The sequence below is a fragment of the Fringilla coelebs genome, assembly GCF_963513975.1.
Source record: "Fringilla coelebs genome assembly, chromosome: Z".
NCBI lineage: Eukaryota > Metazoa > Chordata > Aves > Passeriformes > Fringillidae > Fringilla > Fringilla coelebs.
Window position 1 is genome coordinate 57788546 of NC_140031.1, and position 25863 is coordinate 57814408.

At 38.7% G+C, this 25863-nt stretch overlaps 1 protein-coding gene across 1 annotated transcript in view; it reads right to left on the reverse strand.

The window, feature by feature from the left end:
* Nucleotides 1–25863, reverse strand: part of SVEP1 (sushi, von Willebrand factor type A, EGF and pentraxin domain containing 1) — a gene marked incomplete at its 5' end in the record, with an annotated part of 117384 nt that overhangs the window by 82975 nt on the left and 8546 nt on the right. Inside the window, 2 exons of the mRNA XM_084225053.1 lie at nucleotides 19524–19700; nucleotides 20882–21137. Of these exons, the coding sequence (XP_084081179.1) occupies nucleotides 19524–19700; nucleotides 20882–21137 (433 nt within the window). The remainder of the gene's footprint in view (nucleotides 1–19523; nucleotides 19701–20881; nucleotides 21138–25863) is intronic.

The following is a 25863-nucleotide window of genomic DNA, read 5'->3' on the forward strand; positions in this document are numbered from 1 at the left end:
GTCATCAACAACCTGCTTTCATAAAATGGTAGATATTCACCAACAATTCACATGCATACTCTATAGCCTATACTAAGGAAAGTGCACTAAATTTTTGACCAGAAATGATAATGAAGTAATAGATGGTTACTTCAGCACGCTTTGTGCCTTTTCCTCCCCAAATATGTTCTCCTAGGGCATATAACTGACCGAAAAATTGTAAGAAAATCAAGCATGTTTTTGAACATTACTGGGGTTGATGACATGTTGGGCCACCAACAGAATGCGCTTTCTTACTTATACTTAATTTGCACACAGAAAAGAAATCACCAGAAAAGGAATATGACAGGGGTTTGCTGGAAACAAAGACCCACAGGGCAGACATAAAAATATTTCAGTCAACTAACCATACTGACAGCACACCTATATGTCAAGATGTTTTTGAAGATAAACAGTGAGCATGGAATGTTAGAAAAAACTGCTGAAAAATTAAAGAACGGACTTCTAAATTCAGTAGGAATTTTATTCTGCCTTCCTACAATTATGAAATAACTGACATTTTAATCTTCACACAAGAATTCAATATTGTAAAAGTGACAACAAAAACAAAGGTTTATTTCAGAGATTCACCAAACAATTCATATGTATTATGCAGTTTGGCTTTTTTAAAAGTGCAAATACTAAAGCCATCAGCAAAGCTAAGTCAACTAGCACGGAACTACCACGATGGCATAAAGACTCCAGTCTGGACTTAAACAGCTAGAGATCATAGGACAAAGGGTTTGTCTACCCTGTGGCACGGGATCACAATTCTTCCTCTAAATGTACAAGTACAAATTTTAAGAATAAACATTTCTGCCTTAAAAATGTAAAACTTTCAAAATCCTTGGAGAGCAGGCAAACTCCATTTCCTCTCCAACTAGTCTAGTGCTCTAAATCACTGAAATGGAATTATTCTTCAATTATCCCAGTGTTAAGAAAGAGGAGACTCAAACTCCACGTATTTCAAAGATTAATTTGAGGGATTTTGTATTTTCCTTCAATGCATAATTTCTTCCGCTAACTACCTTTACTGAGTAATCCCTGGCATGAGCCATTTTTTCCACACTTTATGCTAATGAAGGATCTGATTAAGGATTTATCTTTTGTGGGACATGGCAGGAATCAGCTAGGCAATATTCTGTTCTCTTCTGCATCACCCTGAGTTCTATTGATATACAGCTACTCTGATGACTGTAGTCTATAATTCTCATTTTTTCCTCAAAAGCATAAAGCCTAAATGAAATGACACCTTAATGCAAATCTCCAAGAGTCTTTATAACTCAGCTTCCTAATATCTTCAATGAGGAAAGAAACCCTAGTTTGCCATTTAATCAAGTCATGTTTACGATACTGTAATTTTTTTTTTTGACATTGATTGCATGGATAGGTACTCAACACATCTGCCCCAGAATCAAAGTATACCATGAATACCTGTTCTTACTTGGTTTCCTGGCGCTCGCTAAAAATTATGGAATCCATAGATTACAGAATCTCCAGACACTGGACATGAAGATTTTTAGTTGTGTGGATCCTAGATCTGACATATGATTGATTCCTTGTGTTTTCAGTAATTTTTTGGAAGTTATGTGGCAGATCCACAACCAAAACCTCAAATTAAGTCACATTTATGGCCTTGGAGAACTGCAGTCTGAAGCTGTGGGTTCTCCCTTCCACTCCTTTACTTCACCCATTATTGCTATGCATTGGCAACAGTGGAAAGAAAAAAAAGTAGCTGTCACTGGAACCTTCCTGTGTGTGAAAAAAGTGCTCTGGTAGCTGTATTTGCAAATAGACATGTATTAGATTTGCCACCACGAGTAGATCTGACTATAAAACTTATTTATTTTACTAATTGGGAATTAAAACTTTAATAATTATGGATATATGGATAAATTACAGTACAGTATCATGCTACATCTTTCTACTTTCACATCTGAGTCTCTCAACATGACAAAGTACTGCATGATCAGATTCATCTAAGGGCCAAGCACTCCCTTGCTTAGAAGCAGCAGTAGGAACAAGGGGCTAGTATGAATTTCTTTTGACAACAGCCTGCCAAATAAAATGCACTTTACAATGACAAGCCATGGTGTTATGTAAGAAATGGAGATCCCATTCCACACCAAGCAGTCAAAGACTTCTTGGGACGTCCTGCAGTACCAGCACACAGTGTTGCTCAAACTGCCTCCTGCCTCCAAAATCCCTTCTGCTGCTGCTGCACACTTAAAAGTGTGAGTGACCTCGACAATGGAAGAACGTGAGTAACATGTGGGAGGCCACAGCTGCATGGAACTCCCCAGACCTCTGCCATCTCCATGTATTTTACAGTGACATCTCTTGGTTTTTGCTGCAACCATCTTATGAGTCCTTCTCAGCTTGGGCCAGTAGGATTACAGACCATCATGGCCTCTGAAGTATATCTTACTGCACCAGCACATAAAGATCTTTAAGCTTGCTTCTCTAAGACTTTCCACATGATGAGTCTCTATTGTGGAGATTACTTCCAGAAATCACAGCTTGTGTTGTCACCTTTAATATCTAGGAAGACGGTTTTTCTTAAGATCTTCTATACGGTAGGTTTGTCAGGTTGCCCACATTGTGATCATGAAATGCCTTTAAAAGACAAGGAAAAACAAATCTAAACTTCTGGCAGATGCAGTAATCCACCTTTCTGCAGTCTGCAACATGTATGATGCCACAAAAAACTCTCAAACAAAACAACAAACAAACAACAACAACCAACCAAACAAAAAAACAAGGCAGGAGCATGCTAGGATTACAAAAAATAGGCAAGGAGGTGGCTTAAGTTAAACATTTGACATGTATGACTTGTACAAAGACTGCAAAGGAAAACCCTGAGCTTGCCTTTATGTGTAGGGATCAGGGAAGGATTTCAAAGTCTTAGCATGTTCTCCATCTCTTTAATATCTCCTATTATCCCCAGCATGTGCAATGCATTAATTTCAGATGGCACTGAACCTGCTCATCCATTTGCACTTTGCCAGTATTTTTAAAGCATCCTTTTCAAAGCAACACAATTAGCAATTTAACAATCTAGATGTCTCTGGTCTTATTTGATGTATTTTCCTCCAGCTCCTTAGTAGTTCTACAAATTTTCTCTCAGGCAAAGGCAGCAGGCTGAAACAATTCAGAAGTTTAGCTGTCACTACATGATATATAGGGGATGGTTCATTCAAACCTTACAGTTGAGGTTACATACAGCAAAATTGAAATATTCCACTGCCAAGTAGTCTGCAGAATTTGCTACAACACTCTGAGATGATTTAGCTCTAGATTTTTAAGCACTTCAAACAGTCATAACAAACTTTCAGAAGAAAAAACGTTTTCTTGATAAAAATGAGAATATTGGATCCCCTCCCACGGGGCAGAAGATGTTGCCTGGAAGGAGATCCAGTCCTTGGGTGAGCATCCACAATGTGGAGAACAATCTGCCTGCTTGAAGAATATAAGCCCAGGAGGCATCACAGCTTGTAAATGTTAGGATGCCAATGAGAACCTTCTCCACAGGGAGGTCTGGTTGTGCTGAGCATCTCTGTGGGACCAGCACATTCACACAGGATTACTGCAAAGCAATGACTCTGAATGCCAAACACCCTCCTTGGTCATAGCAGCAGTATTGAGAATATATAGGAAATCCATCTATGCCCACTTTTAAAACTTTTTTTAAGAAGCAGGACACCTATTACATGTTAGAAGCAAGGTGAGCGCCTTAGATTCATACTTGAACCACTCTTGCATTTCAAGGATACAGAGCAGTGGGATGTGTTTTACATGTTTTCCAATCATAAAGACTATTGATAGAGATTACTATATATACTTTTACAGAAGGTTACTTCTCTTTCTGTTTCAAAGCATGTGGCTTACTTAGGAATAAGAAAAAAAATCCTGATTCCATGCACTGTATCTTTAAAAGAAGTCTACTTATGCTTTATTCAAAATTCAAACTACAAAATCACAAGATAGATCCTGACAACTTGTGCAATATCTATATACAGAAGTGATATTCAGGTGTAGAAATGAAGCTCTTTGGGTTTAAGTCTCAGTGCATTTTAGACAGTTACAGGTTTGCTGTTTGCATGGACATAAAATCCAGCCTTGGTGATACATTGGAGGAGATGCCCAAATGCATACATGCCTATCAGTGACAGATATCAGTTCATACCAGCACTTCTGAGTTTTAGAACTTGAGTACTGATTTATGTCCTCATGTCCCCATGTATTTCTGGAAGTTATCATGCTAAAAGTGTAAACCTAATTCAAAAAACATAAAAAATTCTTTCTGGGAAATCAACTCAGTTAATATTGTTAAGTTTCCTAAGCAAATAAAGATTATTTATTAATTTATTTACATGCAAGTGAGGGGTTTCTCATGTGGAGCGAGACCCTTATACAAAAATGGGAAATACAATAAATTCTGAATATGCTTTGCTCAGAGCAGCACTGCTATACAATAGGCTTCTCTGGACATGGTCTTCATCATAATCACAGACACACATTCCTTAGCAAACCTTGATCACTGCTGATGTGATAACACATGCTACTCTAAATACTACTGTTCCAAGTGCCCTGGATAGCAGCCTGTTATTTAAATATATGAACACTGAAGAGGAGCTTCGCCGTCCTGTACTAGCTGCACTTGTTTGCCATTTTGGTATCACTGCTGTGAAGTTGCACATTCATTTTTGGAACAGCAAATTCAAAAAAACTCCAACAAACTGACTGATGTAAAGAAAATTCCATTAAAGAGAATCCAAACATTTTGTTTCATTTGTGCTACACGTAGATGAACAAATACCTGATCTAGTATCTCTCTTGTCTGATGGCACTGGAAGCCCAGGGTTCTCTAGGCCTGGTCTAACCAGTAACATGTATAAAATAATTCTCCTTGTCCTTTCACCCTTTCACAAAGGGTTCTGGGTCAAGAAGGAAAAGGGAAGAAGAAGAGAAGGACATGTTTGCACCAACCCATCACCTGCCTCCCTAACAGGAACGACTAATACTCAGCAACTAGGTACCTAAAGGGCTAAAATTATCCCTAGGTCAGATCCATCCCAAGTGATGGCTGTTAGATATGGAAGAGCTGAAAAGCTCCACTGGGCTGTGGTCTATGCTGCTCAGCTAACTGCTGTGTGACCTAGAAGCACACACTGGGAAACAAGAAATAGACTTCTTTACCCACAGTTTGAAAGAGGGACAACTTGGCGAGAGAGGAGTCCGAGCTGGGATGAAAACCCATTCTTTAACAATTAATATGCTACACCCAGAGGAATCTGGACAGAAGTGAGAACAGAACCTCCACTGCCTGATACCCCTGGGACTTGCTGAAATTACCACAATCCACCCAGCACTTGCTCAGCACAGCCTGCACTTTCTTCCAGAAGCAGGGGGCAGGAGTCTCATGTTACAGCTAACTCAACACATCACCTTCTCCTGGGATTGCTCAATTTAACAAAATATGGGAGAAGGGTTTGGAAGCTGACAAAGCACGCACCCCAATCTTCACAACACTGATAGGTTACTGCAGTGAAGAACTGCCTGGTGGTTCAAGATCCATTTCCACTATGTTTACCAATTCAGCAATTTGAACAGTTTTTTGTTCAGTGATTCTTGGGACTGAATAGTAACCAAAAATTACTCTCTGCTCAAACTCAGTGAGCAAACTGGCTTTCCTGAGGGAATCCGGGAGTAGTCAAGAGACATTCTCAGATTTTCTCATTCCCTTTGATACAAAAATTGTAAACTTTCTCTCTGGCAAAATATTGACAGAGGCCTGTATGTTCCTGAATAATTTTGCTAGCCTAACGTGAAACTCCTTTTCTTCTGTTGTCTCCAACACCCATCCCAACAGCTTCTGGTACATATGATCTGGAAGTTAAAAAAAAAACCCAAACCAAAAAACCAGATACCTATTTCTGCCTTCTTTCTCTGCAGATCAGAGTAGTGCTAGTGCTCAATCACAGATGGGGAATGCAGCAAGTAAAACTTATTATAAACAGGAAAGAGAAGCTATTTCTGCCAGACCCTCAATAAACTGTCACTACTGCATTAGGTATCAAACTTGGCCTCATTTCCACATCCCTTATTTTTATCATTAAATATACTTTTCAACAACAGTGATTATACTCCTATTAAGTAACATTTCTGAGCACTGAAGATATAGCACATGACTGTGCAGATGGAGAACATATGTCACTATTTCCATGTTTATTTACTTAGCAGCCCAGGGTAGGAAACAGAGTTTTTGGTTAACTTAAGACTGCTGGAGGACATGCAATGGCTCAGGCCAGTAATCAGGCCATAAAAAGTGGTGGCTTTGCCAAATTTTTTTTACATATTGTGAAACTAGCCCAACTATCCCTGCATAGAGTTCAGTAAGCTGTTGTAATCTTGATGTTATAGTTCCTACTTAATTCCTGGAATGACTACTGATACTCCTGATTTACCATGAAAAATGCCATAAATCCTGCTCCCCATTCCTCAAGCAAAACTCTTATGGAAACTGACAGGATTCCCTGAATTCTTTCAATATTTTCAAATACGTATATCAAAATAAAGTCTTGTTTATGGAAAGCCAGAGCACTGAGATAACAACTAAGTCAGTATGTTTGCTACTAACTGCTGCTTGCTCAAGAAACATTTGGAAAACTGACTGCTCTCACTTCATTTTCCCTAATTGTCCTTGTCCCCCCCCCCACCGCCATTCCTTTGCAAGATACAAAAGATGTCCTTAAGAACAGACTGGACCCTTGCTAAACCAGTATCTACTGCAGGAAGGGGGTCACTTCAGATCTGAACCTGAATCTGAAGAAAGGATTTTTAAATACTAGGTACTGTGGCTGCCAACAAAGTGAACATTACTGCTGAAAATTAAAAGGGATGAAAGATAAAAAAGATTATGTTGCAGTACCTTAACCAAATACACAGCCTCAGGCCTCAGTCTAACACAGCTCCCTTCTCTGAAGAACTGCCATTTAAAACATTTCTGAACCATGCTTTTCATCCCCCACTAGACAGCTACTCTGACCTAATTTTCTTCAATGCAGGAATCCTCCTGTAAAGAAGAAATCCCAGGGCAGTGAGACCTACATTTCTAAGGCCACTATTTTGCTATCAGTATTGACAAAAAGGGCTTAAGTAGCACCTGTAAGATCCAAGGACTTTACTCAAGGGCAGTTAATTAAACCAGCTGCCAGAAAGGGAGCAGGGAAACACCATAGTGAGGTTGTCTCAGGAACTGTCAGGTTCTCAACCTCTCTGCACATTTAAGTGAATCTGTGCTCTGACTCCCACTTCTCCATCCTCTTCTCTGCTTGAAAGGTAATTTTTCCACCTTAAAAAGGCAGAATCACTTGTTCTCTTTCTAAAGGGCAGCAAGATTCTTTGCATGTTTTGGGAGAAAAAAAGCTTGCCACACTTCCAGTCCTACCTTCTCCTTTAAATACATGCTCTCTTTCTAAGCTATTCTGCCATAAACAAGACCATACACATCTTCAGAGATGGAGAATAAGAAGGAGGGAACACTCTTAACAGCAATCTGAAGCAAAAAGGAGAAAAAAAAGGTAAGTGGCAAAAATTATTACACCACTGCTCAATGGACCCAAGGCTCAAAATTATCAAACCACAGAATTTTAGCTAGAAAATCTATTTCTAAATAGCACTTGACTCCAAATATCTTCACAACATAATTAATGCTACCTACAAACATCCCAGTTTTTCCTGAGATGGAGCCAAATTCTTAGCAAGTTTCTTTTACTTTTGCAGACTGTCATAGTGAGGGTGCAAGTGACATTTTATAAACTACCACTTTGATTATGCATGCATGAGGCACTGCACTTTCTATTTCAATGTAGGAGGCCTGCCAAAAAATTACCTTAAAATAATGAGAATAAATCAATCTCTAACATCACTGGGAGTGAAATTCAAGATGTTACAGACAGCTTTGTGAAACATCACATTCATAGACCTTGAACTTACTGCCATTAATACTTGCCTGTGCTACAGCCTTGAGGCAAAAACCAGACATGTCACAGCTGCAATCCATCACCTCCATCTGGAGGTGATAAGTAGGTAAAAAGAAGCAGGGGAACAAGAAGGCAATAAGGGTGCTCTCACAGGCTCTCAGAGTGCAAAGTTGCCGTCTTGTCTGAGACAGAGAGGAAGGTGCCCAGGCAGTAGGTGATAAAATGCTGTTGATGGTGAAGCACTATCAGGAGAGTGAAGACAGCAGAATCCTGGAGATGATTCTGCTGTCCAAAGAAAGATGTCTCATTTTTTAGGCTGGAATTGAGGGCCATACAAACTGTGCTCTTGGGGCCACAGGATAGCTTATTACTGCTTCCTCTGGCATTTAGGCTGGGAGAGCCATTATCATGAGCGAATTTTGGGCCCTTCACTACAAGAAAGACACTGAGGTGCTGGAGTGTGACCAAAGAAGAGTAGCAAAGATGCAAAAGGGTCTAGAGCACAAGTAGCTGAGGGAGCTGGGCATGTTTGGCCTGGAGAAAAGGAGGCTCAGGGTGGGGGGGGGGGGGAACATTATCGCTCTCTACACCTCCCTGAAAGGAGGGTGCAGCCAGGTGGGGGCCAGCCTCTTCTGAGTAGCAAGTTATAGGGGGAAAGGAAACGGCCTCAAATTGCACCAGGTAAATTTCAGCTGAATACTAGCAAAAATTTCTTCACCAAAAGGTTAAGGAAGTCAAACGTTGGAAGGGACTGTCCAGAAAAGTGGAGTCATCAAACCTGGAGGTATTGCTAGATGTGTAGGAATGGTACTTAGGGATGTGGTTGAGTGGTGGACCTGGCAGTGTTAAGTAGTGGTCAGAATCAATGATCTTAGTGGTCATTTCCAAGCTCAACAGTTATATGATTCTATGAGTATTGAAAAGGAGTTATCACTGCTCAGTAGTGAAAAAGGAAGGCATGACGGGAGCCCTCAGCTGCTGTTAGACTAAAGAGATACCAGCAGAAGGTCCCTCAGGGTCTGAGGCAAGTATCAGCCTTCTCAATCCAAATTTTGATCACACTACTTCTGTTCTCAGGGGTTTGGACTGTGAGAACAAGGTGAGCTACTGGTCCACTTAAAAAGACACACATGAATGCAGCTTGGCTACTCTCACTGATGAAATCAAGTGATTAATGAAAACTAAGTGTCCTTGCCTCTGTGCCATGACCTAGCCAGAACCCCTGTGCTGCCACTGGGACAATTTTTTAGTGTTTTTGGCCAACCAGGAAGAATATGGGTGCTCACAGAAGTGCCATGTTATAAAAAAAAGATGTTGCATTTCATAGGGAATTTTGAATTTCCATTCAAAAATAAAAGAGAGCAAAATTTATATATGTGTTTTACTCCTCTACAATTCACAATGACATAAAAACTCAAATGAAGGGATTTGCAAGTGACAGCCTATTTTGCTACCAAGTTGAGGCAAAAGCTTAGGTTCTAAAATGAGGGGAACATTTGCATTTCATGTGGTATTCTTTGCAAGCTGACAACAGAAATGGGCCTAAAGGATCGGAATATGCTTAGGCATACATATTAATGCCTCTGTGAGACAAAAAATAATGCCAGTCCAAAAGAAACACCAGCTTAACAACATGTAACTCTTCTGGTATAAGACTATGACACTGGGCAAGCACTACTTACATCCTGTGCTGACACTATGACTCCCCAAAACAAGGCTACTCAGCCTCCCACTTTCCTCCTTGTATTAGAAAACCTTAGTCATGTGAACTGAGTTACTTGACTGACTTTTGCAGTATTTCACGCTCCTGCAAGAAAGCCCCTCTTCCATACCTTCTTTCCTGGGACTCAAGGCACCACTGTGTCACAGGGATGAGAGATGCAGAAGATTCAGACTAGCTACTTGCTGCATTTCAAGTTTCTAGAGCACCTCCTCACTGAACTGGACTCCCCAAAGTGAGCATACACAGTGGTGCTGATGTCAGATGGCCTGGTCTTGACTCCCAAGATGCTAAAGTTATTGCAGCAGGGTTTAGCAGACTGGCATTCCCATGCCAGCACAAGCTTCATGGTATGTTCTGAAGTCGGCAGGAAGGCAATGTGTGAAACAAGGTATAGAAAGAGAAAACACAATAACAAGCCAGTGTTTTCTTCCAGAACTCCAGATATTTTTATTCAGGCATAAAACTCGGAATATATGTCTTTAAATTCATGTGACTTAGGGTATTTCCACACCATCATGCAGGTGCTTCTGTGTTCCACCAGAATACTGCCTCTATCTCTACAGTGTTTAATACTACCTCTGTGTATTTCCAGATATGAGTTGTTCTAGGGGAGCACAATGAGAATGCAGCAAGCACTCTTCTGCCATAAAACCAAAAACTGGAGCTGACATGGAGCCTGACAGTAGTCAGAACTCTCAATTAATCTGTGAAGTACTAAGCAATAAACAGGTTGGAGTTAATGGCAATAATCTCTGGAAAAAAGACATGCAGCACTAGTAGCCTCAATGTAGAAAAGTTCTTGTACTTTATCTTCTGGAATTTTTGTTTGAAAAACAAACCACATGTCACAAGGAGATGACAATTTTGCATGGACACTTACTAGCATTTAAAAGGAAACACACTTTCCTTGAACTTTTTTGGGGCAAAAGTTCCACTCCCTCCCCTTTTTTTTGTGTGTGTTCCGAATATTTCTTTTGATGTCAGGGTAGAAAACCCCCAGCAGATTTTGCTAATTGCCAAGAGAAAGAGCTAGTTCTTAAGCTGTTACAATAAGGGCAAGTCTGTATAAAATCAGCACATCTGCCCATACTGACAGAGGTGGTAGATTTTTGCCATTTTTCTAGGCTTTACACTGCTTAAAACCTGCAATTTAGTCTCTAATTTTATTTGGTTTTGTTTCAAATCTGTCAGGTCCAAATGGTATCTATAAGCCATGGCTGTAGACCAGATACTAGGTTAGACCCTATATCTAACTACATTATACTCACTTCTGTAACGGCAGAGTTCCTCAACTCCCCACCAACCCCAAGGTCCCATTCCTTCTTCCTACTCTTATTGACTAAAACATTTTCTATTCAATAAATTTCAAACTAGGGAGAAAAAATTCAACTTCTTAAACTACATTCAGGTGTTAGTTTTACTAAACCATCTGCATTGGAAGCGTTGAGTTGCTGTTCTGTCTTTGTTTTGTAGGGTTACAAACTAAACCCTAGGGTTTTGGCCTGAAGATGCTCCCATTTTTATGCAGAGTCCTGATTCTGTTTTCATCAAATCCAGTAAAAAACAAACAAACCCAGTAAAAAACCATTTCCTCTTTGATGAAATCAATCTGTGCCGCTGCCTTCCCATTCCCTAGAGATGGGGTCACACTCCACTATGCAGTCAGCATTTTTTCAGGTTGAGGAATCTGGGCTATCTGCAGCAGATTTTAGGCTGATAGAAGAAAACACGGCTGCTTGTAAGACAATCAACCAAACATTCTGGCTGCTGAGTACTTTGCAGGTATAATCAGCTTATCATAGAATATCTATAACCTATCTGCAACCCACATGCTGCAATTCTTCTCCAGTTGAGTGGGCTTTCCAACCCTTTTCACCAGTGTTTTTTCCACCACATCCGTCTCATTGTCCATGATCTTTGCTTGAGTGGTACCAGAATCTGAAGTGCTTCTGGACCCCTGTGGGTCTGAAGAAACAGAGAATGTGGGAGAGAGTGAGAGCGCAACTGCAGAGGGCAGAGAGGGTTCTTCCCTGAAGCAATTGCGAAATGATCTGAGGAACCTGCCAGACATTTTCCACAGAGAGCACTGAGAAGTCAGCTGGACAGGACTGAGCCAAAGAGGGAGCAGAAAACCAGTCTTAGCCCTTCTCACTACAATGTTTATGCTCTTGTGACAGTGGTAGATGAGTGAACAGACAGTAAGGAGAAAAAGCCTCTATATTGCCCTTTGGACACACACCCCTTGAAAGGCTTTGCACAGGTCAAAATCTGCAAACAAATGACTTATTTAGATGTGGGTTATGACCTGATGAGCTTTGTGCACTTATGCTGTTTTCTTCTCTCTCTCAGCAAAGCCAAGGCAAGTAACAGGTTACCATCTCTGAACATTTACAATTGCTGCAAATTGCACTTTATTCACAATATTATTGTATTGGGAGAGGAGTAGATAATTTTGTTTAAAATATTAAAAGTATTCTTTCTTACAGGGAAAACACTGGCTGGGGTAGAATTAATTTCACAGCATAAGTGAAGGATTTAAAAAAAGGGGAAAATACTCCTACACTTCCATCTTAATTTGAAACTGATTCTGAGAGCTAAGAGTCAAATTTGTTTGACACATGACAAATACAGCGTGTACTATCCATTAAAATCCAAATGTAGAGACACAGGGGATGCCTGATTTTGTCACAATAGGAGCGCTGTGCTCAAGTCTAGTTAAAGGAATCAGGTTTGACAAGACTTCAGGTGCAATTTATGATGCTAGAAATCCTGATGCTTATTCACAACCTCACAGGCACTAAGACCGAAACTTTATTGTAGCAGAAATTACTCTTTAGGAATGACTTCAGTAGTTAAATGTGAAGCTTCGGAGCCCTGGAGAGCCACCAAGAACAAAGTAGGTAATTGAAAAAGTTGAGTATTTTAACCTCTCCTCAATTCAAAAATTGACACTTTGCTTTATACTGCTATCTTATTTTGCTCTTGATGCACTGTTTCAAGAATTTAAATATTTTCTTCTCTAGGAGAAAATCTACTAAAAAGCTCACAGAATGCTAAGTTGTCTGCTTTTAATTTGTGAGATGGCACAGGTTCAGGAACAATATGTCTACAAAAACATCCTGAGTATGTGTTTCTGAAAAGGTAATGAAAGTAAGATGACACTATATGATCCACAGAGGTAAACAAAGAATGTTGCAGTGGAAAACTTTTCATTTAGGATTTCAGGGGACAACTATTCCAATAAGTTCCTGCTATGATGCCAGTCCCAATCCTAAAACAGATTTTCAAATGTACAGGACCAGTTAAAGTCTTATCAAAAGCCCTTGTCAAATGGTTTCAGCCTAAACTGTTTAAAAATGAGTGACAGCTGGCTGACGAGCATTTTAAGGAGTTAAACAAGGCATGTCCAGGGCAAGCTTTTAAACTACCACTTCTACCAGGACTGCACTACCGAAAAAGGATGTTTTCAAACCATGCACAATCTCAGTGAAGGTAAAACAGACTGCTTTTCTTCCTGTCTAGAGCCTCAGGGCAAATCCCAGCCTTAACAGTAAAGGTTTTATAGTCATTGAACTAAATGTACTTTCACTTTTATTAACCTTTTTTAATAGAATGGTTGCCTGCAATGTTTACCTTGTAGACAAAGGACACGTGGAGACAGGCTCTATCGAGAGCCTAAGTCTGACTGACACAGAAAGCGGAAGATTATTTCTGTGTCATGTCTATTTCTACTCAGAGTATGATTTCTGCATCTCTCAACTCCTCCAAATGGTTGATTTTTTTTCTCCTCAAATTGCACATATATTCTGGAGGCTTTATTTTCTTAACATTCTGAGGTGACCAAGACATGTCACTTTGAAGATAAGGAAAAAAGTAAGTTGTGCATCACTTTCTAATATTCCAACAAATGTATTGCAGAAACAGCTCTGGACTTCATAGGAAAGAGCCTGATTTGGCATAGAAACGTATTTTGTAAAGTCTCAGCCAACATCTAGATGGAAATGATAGATGTTTTTGTGCAGGTGTAAAATTACACCTCTGTTTTTCTGGTCTGCATATGTCAAAATTGAATCTGGGTTTTTGCCTTCACCCTACAACTTCATTGGTTAAAGAAATACACCAGGAGTGATGCAGAAATGCAGAGAAAATTTTTTTGTGGGTTTTGTTTTGGTTTTTTTAAGCTACTGGGTTTTCATTTTCTGCCACATTTGAGTTTAAAAGTCAAGGGAGACAAGTTACATGGTACAGAGTTGGAAAAAAAACCACCATAGAAACATTGCTACCCATATTAGCTATCATGTTACTTACAATTTTTACTTTTGCGACAGAAGATTTATATAGTTGATACACAAGGCAAAGAACCGCTCAGTTCCAAAGACTTGATCCAGATCTCATTGATACTAGTGGAGATATGCTTATCCACTTCAAACACCTTGTAAAAACTATGAGTATGTTGAAAACCCACCAGCAACTTCATGTGCCATTTATTTATGTGAAAAATTTGTACCAAACTGACTAAGAAAAGATCCTTTTTTTACAATTTTGCAGGCAAAGCCCCTGCGGTTAGATGTTAAAACTCATGCTTTTCTGTTTTTCTTTTTTTTTTTTTTTTTTTTTTTTTTTTAATGGAGAGCTCACAGTCTGACTCTAGAGTTTGTTAAAGAGGTTTTCTGGTGGACTAAATCTTGATTTAAATTCACTGCCAGAAATGCCTCATCTTCATAAAGCAGGTTGCACAGGTGGGAAATGAACTGCTTTAGTGTCAGAAGTCACCTAAAATGACAACAAAGCTACAGCAGCATCATGCAGCAATCTTCATCTCTATCAATCATTCATACAAAACAAAAAAAAACCAAAAACCCAACCAAAAGCCTCTCCTGAGATGAAGAATATGCTGACAATATACTTCTAAATTTTCAATTCAAAGGAATTTATCTCTACTGTGTCCTACATTTCAAAAAATCTTGCAACATCCAATTAAGGTTTTCCCTCAGCTTTGCCTTGCTTTCTATAGCAACAAGCATGAGAACCTCTACCTAAAATTTCCAGAAGCAAAGCACACAATTAGGGGATTAATTTTTAAGAAAGCAGATTTAAATGTAAAAATCTGGAGTAGTATGTCTGCATGCTTCTAGATGTATTCATTTTGCGCACAAAACACTTATAAAAGCCATTTTCTTCAGTCTTCATGAAAACAATAATTATTAATATTTTTACATTACTGTTTTAAGACTTAAAAAGACTTTTTAATATATAATTAACCTGCTAAACTTCCATAGCCATGTCTATTGCATGTTTATTTTTTATGTCCACCTTTCTCATCCACTTTTCTTTCAGTACTCTCAGTGGAAAACCACTGGAAAACTGATTTACATTTCTCCTGTACTCACCCATCATGATGTTATGCTACCCTCACTAGAAAAGCACATTTACATTTCTTTTGTATTTAACCATCACGATGTCTCCTGAAACTCATACCCATAAAGAGTCACAAGCATTATAAGGAACAGAAAAAAAGACATGGAATGGCAGCAAGGAATACTTTTGCCATTAATAATTAGGCCCCAATTCAGCATTACTTAGTTACAGGCATTTTGCATCCTTCTTCTTTGTTTAGCTCCCTCCTCATGACAGCCAGGCATTTTGACACAGCACATTCACAATAGAACCTCTGTGTATTATCACAGATTGAAAGTCACTGTGTAACAAAAGAAGATTAAATTGCAAATAATGAAGTACACAAATGCATCACATCCCCCCCCATAGGGTCACAGAAATGGGATCATGATTGAAGAGCTGTTCTATAAAAGTGGTGAATCACAGGCTGAGAGATGTTGTACACAGAGAAAGGTGTCTCTAGTACAGCTTTTCTGTCTTTACAGCAGGTGAGTCTAATCCTAAGTCTTTCCAAACTGTTCAGGATTTGAAAGCATTTCATTATTGCTTCATTAAGCACATACAATCCAACTTCCTTGCACAGCTGTAATCCAAGTCATTTGAAATCATCTGATGTAAAATTTTTATTCGCTTTCTTGTTTTGCTATATCAAGATCAGCAGGGTTATGTGACACAAAATACCACACTAGCAGCCATTTAACACTTTCTTCAAAGAAATGCCCCTTTTTCAATTTGTCAGTTTTCAATGGCTGCAGGTCTTACAAGAAGCCCTCTTTTAGTGACAGCTGAATTAGAAATCAAGAATATTTTTCTGATTTAGAAATTAGAAGCAATGGAGGAGAGAGAAATCACAACAAACTCCCACCCAGATTTAAGATGCAGAATCAATGAATGAAAGCATAAAATAGCACTGCTTTGTGAGACAGCAAGAAAGTAAGTTCTAATGACTTGAAAATATGCAGTTCCATGAACTAATTCAAACCTTCAGATTCAACAGGCAAATTTAGCCCGATATCTTACTATGCTTGAAGACATTTTCTACACTCTTTTTCACACTCCCTTTCTTGCCTTCTTTTCCCTCCCTGTCTGTCAGAATCTCAGAGTGGTGGTTTTCCTCCAGATCCATGGTAGGCACCTGCTGAAGAGTACAGCATATGTTGTATGTGTTATTAACTCTGGAAGCCTTGGGACTTGGAGGAATCTTGAAAACTTAGTGAAAATTTCCAAGTACCATCTGCCAAGTTTCAAGATGGTTGGCAAAGCTTCATTTAATCAGTAACTCCTCCAGGGTAGCTAAAGAAAGACCTCCCATAGAGAAATACTGAGAAAGGGTGATTCAGCTTCTGGGGAGTGGAAGCTCCTATCAAAAAGAAGGGAGGAAGGAGAGCAGAAGAAATATTTACTTTCCTTTGACTAGATGATTGGACTCACCACTGGAATTAATGTTCTTCCTGTGTGACTAAGGAAAGAACTGCTAGTACTGTATTAAACTCAAAAGTTTTTTTCCTAATTAGAAAGATATCCAATTTATGAACATCAGGTTTGGTTTTGCATTCACAACAGGAACAATCCAGAAAATATGGAAAAAATGCTCAGATGAAAATTAGGTCCACAGTCCAAGAAAACACAAAATGCAAATCCTCCCTCCCTTGCTGGATCTATATATTCTCAGTTTAAAGTCTTTTCAGTAATGTGTTCTGAATTAATGTTTGTAAAAAAATAAAATAAAAAAATGAAATTTTCACATGTTGTCTTGCTTCATTGGGAAGGCTCTTTAGAAATCTAATCCATGTGGTGTTTTGAAGCCAAGACTGTTGCCCTAGTAGCTGTGCATATGATTACTGATATGCTGCATATTCCTAAATAAAAGCCTAGGCAAGCTATTAAATATTCATGCAGATGATGGAATTCAATAATTATATCCAAGCAGTGAGCTAAATATAAACAAAAGAATGAATAACCAGCCTAGAGAACAAGGAATTAAGTTACTTGTTCTGCCCTGTGAGCTGAACATCATCTTAATGGATACCTTATTAAGCAAAAAATGGAGTCTACAGGTAAGACAAAAGAAACTAGTGGTTGTAAGACAACAGTTTCCTAACCTCTCCAATAACTGTGGTTGGGATTAGGAATAACTGATGAAGTGAACATGATGGGTACTATCTTCAGTCGCATCATCTTGAACCTAGAAGGTAATGCAATCCAAAAGACCACCTAAACCAGAACTTTCCAAGGAGAATCTTACTCAAAAAAAAATTGTGGAAAAGGCATGTTAAAGACATATATTGTAATACAATAAGAGAGAGAAGAAGATACCAATAGAGATCTGAATCTTTTTATTTTACTCCCCTATGAAAGGTTCAATTGATTTAAACAACTTATCTTTTATTGATGAAATGGAAGAAAGAGTCCTAATGAAAAATCACAAGATTTATTTTTTCTGCCTTCTGCGTTTGGTTGTCTCTAGTTTGAGCCTCAAGGAATTTGTAATCAAGGAAAAAAAGGAGAAGAAGAAGTGAAGAGTTACTGAACAGGAGGTGCTCATGTACTCTGCAGTACTTGGGTACTGGTTACAATTCTGCCTCCGTTTTTCCCCTCGCTCCCTCCCTTTGCCACAGTTATCACAGACATCTCTGGCCACATGAAGTTCCCAGTGTGGGCCAAGAAGTTTTGTTTGGTTTGCTTTTTAAAGCAGAGAACAGTCAGTCTGTTCTTCCTTTAGTGGCACATCATCAACAATACCACAAAGAGCGGGAGTGGGACACTGAATTTCTGCTTTTCAGCACAAAGCATGTGGCTCCTATTTTATTTTACAGAAGATTTCTAGGGTGTTTTCTGGTAATTATGAAAGTAAAAAACTGCAGGGAATTTTACGTGTTATTCTGATGCCTCACATTTAAAACCATAAACAACAGTAAAGTTGTTTATGAAAAGCAGAGAATACAGAAAATAATCACAGATAATAAACACAATAGCAAAACTAACAGATGCTACACAGAAAAACAATTTCCCTCTTAATTCAAATTCTTTTAAACAAGCCTTACTGTATTAGGGAAACACAGGCTAGTGGAGTATCTTCAAGTTTTGTCAAAAAATCCCTAAAAATAGTCCAATTAAAATTGAAGTCCTGTCACTGTAAACTTGCCACAAATCCTCCTGCACATTATAGAGTGAGGAAAAGTTAAGATGCATTCTTAAGATTCCTTATGCTTTACAAATCCACAGCTATGCTTGAATGTGAAATGTTAAAAAAAGGCTGGAATCCTTTTCAGAATAAAAGATTTCAAAATAGGCTTTTTTTCCTTTAAAGAACACATATTGTCTTTTATTATTCTGTCTGTCTTGAAAAATACAAGAACTGAGTAGACCATACATAAAGAAAAGGTTTGAGTTACTTAGATTAAATTCTCCCTAAAATACATGTATGCAACTTCAACTACCATCACATGCACAGCAGATGGCTGCAATTATCAGCTTACTTGCAGTGTATCTAATACCAGACCCTTCTACAAATTTATTTCAGAAGCACCTACCAAGGGAGCAAAAATGAAACTTTTGTCTGCAGCTGCAAAGTGTCCATTTTAAGAAATCTGACTTTTACCACTTCTGGTGGCACTTGAAAGGTATGCTTACCCTGTCAAAAGACCCTTTCATGAAGAAGGGGCAACTCTAAAATGATAGTCCTGCTCTCTTTAGGAATAGCTCAAAACAATATTTAATGACACAAACTACTGATAAAGGCAGAAATGCTGAATGTATTTTGTTCAATATCTTACTATGGCACTCAAGGTGGAGGAAAACTTCTTTATGACAAAAGGAAAAATATGATGAAAAGGTGGTTTTGTCTTAAAAATGTCACAACGACAAGTCTGTTTTTCTTGATCTATGGTAATTGGAAGTCATCATGGAAGAATTAAAATACATTCCCATGATTGTAAGTTTCACCCAGAATTTATCCTGCAAAGATCCACATATATAGCCCCTCTCCAGACAGGAGACTTTACGGATGTTCAAAAAGGGATCAGCAAAACTCATGAGGGAAGAATGTACTATGAGCACTTGAGAGTAAAAGGTATTACCTCCGACTTGGTAAACTCATAGTCACAAATTTCCAGTGTGCTGTGTTTTAGGAAAGTTTTACTCTGTGAGAACATTTGCTCTATTCTTACCTCTTTCCTGCGCATCTCTTTGAGCTACTGCTGAAGACAAGGTATGAGGTGAATTTTACTGCTATAGCTATTCTGTGTCTTCAGCCAGAGAGTCTTCCAGCAGCTTTGGATGCATTCTTATCCAGGTTAACAGCCATAATCCTAAACAGATCTTTTAGCTCTTGGATAGATTAGCTATGCATTCAGAGCATGCAGAGAAACCCTGAAAATACTGAGAGACATGAGACTCACCTGTACACTCATGTTGTAGTCCTTTCCCATAGTATCCTTTTTCACAGATACACTCGAACTGGCCAGTGTGAGTGCCACACTTACAGCTTGCCATGATGTCACAGCAGTTTTCATTTGCCTCGCAGAGATAAGAGCAATGAGATATATCTTCTTGGATATAGCTGCCAGAGGGCAGGTCTGAAATAATATCAATTTATTAACAAAGAATTCAAACAAGAGTATTGCCAGAGTCTCACATTATACCATTAGTGAAACATTTGTTAAAAGCCCTAGGCTCCAGTTCTAGGTAGGAGAGACGGCAGTATGGAGCAGAGCCTTGCTATGCTCAACATGCAAAAGATTGGTGTCCTTATTCTGGAAAAGGGCTCACTGAAATCCATGGTGCACTCAGGTTTTCTCCTTGTTTGAGTCTAACACTGCCAGAATGCAGCCCCATTCCCAACAGAAACTGTTGGGACAGCTTTTGCCAGCTTTGGTGAATGCCACATTTGGCATCAGAAGAACATTTGGTCATGGCACGTAAAACCATTTGGTCATATCATAAACTAAAAAACTTCAGCACATTCACATTGACCAATCCAACCTTACCTGGAACAAACAGGCTGGCAAACAAAACACCAGAAGACCTTATTTTACACTGTTATTTTAAAGTAGTATGTTTTTAAAAATTATAGCAAATAAATTGAAATGGCTAGTCTGACGCCTGCTCTAAGCCTCAATCAAGCAGCATTGTCAAACAAATGTTTAATCGCGTGTTCTCACTTGCTTGTCTAAACCTACCCTATATTTCAGAAAGAACTTTTATTTTAGGATATAGCAGATTAAAAGAGGAATCACAGTCCAAACTCTCTTTCCACCTCTTCCTCTTTCCAGTTTTACTGTGTGTACAAGGTCATAAACACAAATTGTACTGACTCTTACACAGAGGGATCTAGACTGGTTCTGAACAAGCTGTTGTTGCTGTGTGAGACACCCTAAAGGTATTAAGTCTAGTTCTAAAGTGTACACTTGGTGCCTCTTGTACCTGACTACGAGGTTCACCTGTTGAAGCACAAGATACATTGGACCAAGAGCACAGTCTGTTCTTCATAGACAAAATGAAGATCACAGACAAAATGAATGGATGTAAGCATGTATACACATCAGTAAGGAGAGTTTTTCTCATATCCTGTTGGTGATGAATTAAGCCAAATAAAGTTTATCCTTTTAATTGAGGGACAAACACCTCTGCTAGAAAGTAGGAGAAAAATAAAAAGAGAATTAACACTACATGAAGTGTAAATGCAAGACAGTACTGGAGGGCTTTCTATTCAGATCTTTCTGCTCCCTGTAGATTTCTGAGGTTAGGACAGTAATACCTTCATGAAGAGCTCTGCGTGCCAGAGCTTCAAACTCAGTAAAACTGTGAAGAAGATAACAGTGATCTTCTTTTGGGTAGGATGCCATATCATTCAGCTCTCGGATATTCCCCTGCCATATCCCAAAGGTGAAGATCTCCACTCCAAGTTCACGCAAGGATGCTGCAATGGGTCTTGGGTCTCCCCCATTGGAATAGCCATCAGTAATGAGAAATATCACTTTTGTAGCATTTCCACGGGCATGCCGTAATATTTGCTGGAAGAGAAAATGAAATCGCGCACCTCAGCGAAAGGTTGACAGTGGTTGATTGGTACACTGGTACACTACTTCTTCCATTATATGACTCCTTTTATTTGAATTATACAGCTAATAAGGCCCTTGCAAGACCACCCACTGTAACAAAGGTCAAAGAGTGCATAGAGCCTGTGGTTGATCAATGTCAATCACTGAGTCACACTTTAGGTGGTCACAGTTTACACAAACACAGAAATCATGACATGATATGAAATAAGACACTTTTCATGCTGATCAATTAAGTCACCCATGCATCAGATTCACAATGATTCTGACGAGAGCTTAAGTGACTTTGTTCAGACTGAAGTTTAAATAGCTACTACAAACATTGAAAATTTAGTTCAAGACCCAAAATAACATCTAACATATTTTAATGCAATGTTATGTTTTGATCCACTAAACTACGAACCCTACTGCTGATTTATTGTAAGGCTTCTCCTAACAAGTATTTGGGCTGTTGGTTATTTCAAATTCAGCATAAAATTCCCCATTTGTCCCAGCTGAATGATGCTTTTCTCCCTTACAACAGTTTGCCAAGATCCCGTTGGATTGTCCATCATGGCCTAAAAAATGCCTGCTGCTCCCTCTTCCTAATACTTCACAGAAGTATGTATGATACTGTTCACAACTGTCTGAGTGAGAACATGCTCCACAGATTCCTGCCCATTTCAGTCTTCCAGTCTGACAATGCACTAGTCTTCCTAATCATGGCCAGTCTTCCTAATCATGGCCACAACCCTAAGGCAGGGGATTTGAAGATATATTTTCTCCATCCTCTGGGAACTTACGTAGAAAGAATTAGATGCAGACTTCCAATTTGGTAGCAGGCATATTATCCCCATGCTTATTTCAATAATAGATTGTACCATGCTACAAATAATGCGAAAGACCACATTTAACAGACCTTTGAATGATACTCTGAAAGACATGTCATCGTATGACTATGAGGTAAATGTGATTAAGACACTCTTAACAAGCACAAATTCCAAAACCAGAGATCAACCAAGCTGAGCTGTTTTATAACAAAATCTTTATGTAAGTCTTATGAAGTAAAATCATCTGGCTTTCAGCTGATCCAAAAGGTTACTAGCTAGGCCAGCCTAAATAACCTACAGAGTTTTTATATGCCTTCTCAGTAAACCTGGCCACATTTCAGGACAATTGGATTTTGATTTGTCAGTTCTCTGATTTCAGGTAGATACTATGCAAAAATAAGCACACACACCATAAATCAAAGCACATACCATTGGCACTGTGGTCTGAGAGACTGCCAAGCAATATTTTGCTGTTGGGCTTGATTTTATTACTACTTGTTTGCAAAACCCAAAGGGAGTGAAACCAGATTCTCTTGTAGTCAAAAATACACTTCACAAATCAAACTTATTGTTCCTCATATTGCTTAAGTTATAAGTGGAAAACCAAAATGAAGTAGGAAAACAGAATGAAGTGGGAAACTAGAATGAAAAGAATCAGGAAGAAAAAGAGAAGACAAAGGGCAACATGAAGACAAACCATAAGAAAAATGTACAAATGCCTAATTTCAAAATGCATTCTGAAACTGATGCTCTAATACAAGTGGCTGCCGGCAGAGACGTAATGTTATTTATAATTAACACGTATAATTAACATATTTACCATTAACCGTGCTATTTTAAAAGAGAATATAAACAACTTAAACTTCTATCCAACTTCTTAAATAGTCAGGCTGATATTCTTCACTCAGGATGTTTGTCTAACGATGTTTTAGTAGAAATGGCCCTTTTTTGAAAAACAGGACAGGGAAAATATATGTTCCATCCATACTTACTTGGTTTTGGCAACTGTAGCATATCGGAGCTTTGAGAAAAGAACATTAAATCTTCAAATTACATAATAAAGGTGGAAAAAATATGCCCCAAATACATGCAAGTTGTGGAATGTGTGTAACTGGGGAAGAAACCACAGCTTATACAGGGTTAAGAGACATTATGGAGATTGCCAGTGTGATACTCTGAAGATCCCACCTACAGGCAGATTGCTCTAGCAGATTATTATTTCAACTTGTGATTGTGCCATAACATGTACAGAAGGGGGAACAAAGCTTAATTTTGGAATGATGGCAATGTCTATAGTATCCTTCAGCACTGTTTCTGTCAGTGCATAACAGAAAGCTTCACACATTTTGCAGATTAAGGTGATGGACAGCATTCCACATCACCCTGGTTCTTCAGCAGTTAATGCTCATAATCAGCAGCAATCACACTTCCATGTTTTCCCTAAACACAGAGACATGTCTGTCTGCATGGCCAGTGAACAAATGAACTTCAGCCCCAGTAGTCTAGACAGGACTACAGGTATGTAAGGACTATTTGATTCTGACTAGGAAATAAGCAGGGATTTTTATTCTATAAAATTAGACTGCTACAAATGCCCTCTGAAACTCCTGAAACACAAACCCTACATGAATTTCCACGTAACCAAGAAAGTGCCTGGTTCCATGAAAAATTGCTTAGCAAGACCTTTTAAAAGATGTTGGTTTGAGTAAGCGGAAAGCATCAGCAAAAGACCATCTTTGAGGAGCAAATGACTGTTTTTGAGAGGAAAATATGCCTTGGCTACATGACCCTCAGATAAGGCAAGAGCCAACATCTTTTCTGCCCTCTGCATCTCAAAGGGCAACCACCTCTTCAAGATGGCACTTCTGTCACTCAGACACGGACTGAGCCAACAGGTAAGAGAGCATGAAGATGTCTTCCTGCTACCCAGAAGACTTGCAAATTCAGGAACCAGGGAATCTGAGTAGAGAAACAGACAGACAAACAGACCAGATTGCTACATATTGCCCCTAGAAATCAAAACAAAACAAAGCGACTGACTGACCAGCTTGGCCCTCATGTCTTGCAGCTGTAACTCTAGACACAGAATCCCTGCTGCATAAAAACAGAGGAAAACAACAACGGAGGGAAAGAAACATTCAGCATAGAGGGGGGCAAGGAAGAGGTGGGAAAGAAGACAAAAGCCTATTTAAAACAATTTGTGTTTGTCTGTTGGTCCACTTATTTTGGTCCAAGTATTTTGTTCCTTTTTGTGAGAACAAGAGGACAGGCCACCAGCCTGTCAGTGCAGCTGACAATCCAAGAATCGGTCTCCATTCCTCGTCTCTGCAATATTTGTGCAGCATTTCACATAATTTTTGTTTTCTCTAACCATGACTTACATCCCTCTATTCAGAGTAACCTCTCTCTCCTTCCCTCTCCAGAAAGCTGTTTTGAAGCTGTTTTTCCCCAAAGAGAAAGTTCATGTATTTTAAAATGTTTGTTCAACCCCTAAACTTGTTTAACCCCTAAATTTGTAAGTACATGCAGAGATTGTTCATCAGCCCCTGCCAACTTAATGGACTGTATCTACATAAAGATGAATTTTTTTTCATGACAAGCTTTGCAGTCCCTTCATAAATCGTCAAGTTCTTCAATAAATACAGTTTAAAAGCCCTCTAAATGGTACTAGTAAGTTTAAAGGATCCTGAGAACCTGTTTCTTTGACATAAATATCCACATCTGCTTCTTATTTTACCATCAAATGAAACTGAGCACCAGCCATAACTCAAATTACAGGGCTGAATGGCCTGTTAAATTGAGAATTTAGCCCATTTGATCAGTACTATAAATTAATAGGGGATAAGCACAAACAAAACAAAACAACTAGTGCTATTGATGATTGACTAGAAATTCATGGGGCCACTAGAAATACCTAGTCTTTTACCATTTCAGTAACTAGTTTCTTGTCTACACTTCCTTCAGAGGAGTAGTAGATCAGTCAGTTTCAGTAATCCTTCCAGATTTTAAATAAAACATTCTTTTCACATTACCAAAAAGTTATTACCATCTGTATTGTGTTCAGTGACTGTTTGGTGTGTACAAATATCTGGCAGTCCTGATATTTTTTGGTGCCAATAAAAGTCCTTAGAATTAAAATATGAAGTCTTGTGCAACAAAAAAGTTATCATAAAAAATCCTCCTCTAGAAATTCACTACTGTAATGGAAAACGAAATCCTATCAGTAGAGTCACAAAACCAGATAAATTCTAACTTCTGCATTTTTAACATTAACATGGAATTTGTAAAACAAAATTAGGAGATTAGCAGTATTGAAGGGCAAAAACTTCTTTGACTTCTTCAGTCACTTGACAGCCATAGCAATGTTGTCAAAAGTTTTTTGTTACTGTCTCAACTACATCTTCTGCATGTAATCCATAAACATATGATCTTGGGCCTGATTCCTGTCCTTACTCTCTCTTTTGATTTTAAAGAAGATTCTGATTGTACAGAATTGAATATTAATATATCTATCTAGAGGGAAACAAGCTGAAAGGGGTTACCCTCTCTTACTTTATAGACCAAATCAGCTGTAACCTCACACAGTCACAGGAGAAGGTTGCCTTAAAATATTCAAGCTAGAGCCTAACACTCAAAATAACATTATCCAACATTCACTTTACAGGAAAAACACTACAAAGCAAACATTATCTCTTATAGATCAGGAAGAACCACCACTGCATGTCAGAAGCAAACCAGAAAGCTTTCCACTAGAGAACCATTCAGCTGCTCTAGCCCAAAAGACCACTTACACTGGATTTCCTTTCACTTTAGGAATGACATAAAACACCAGAGGGTGAGCTCTGAATAGAATGAACTTATTCTTTTTCCTA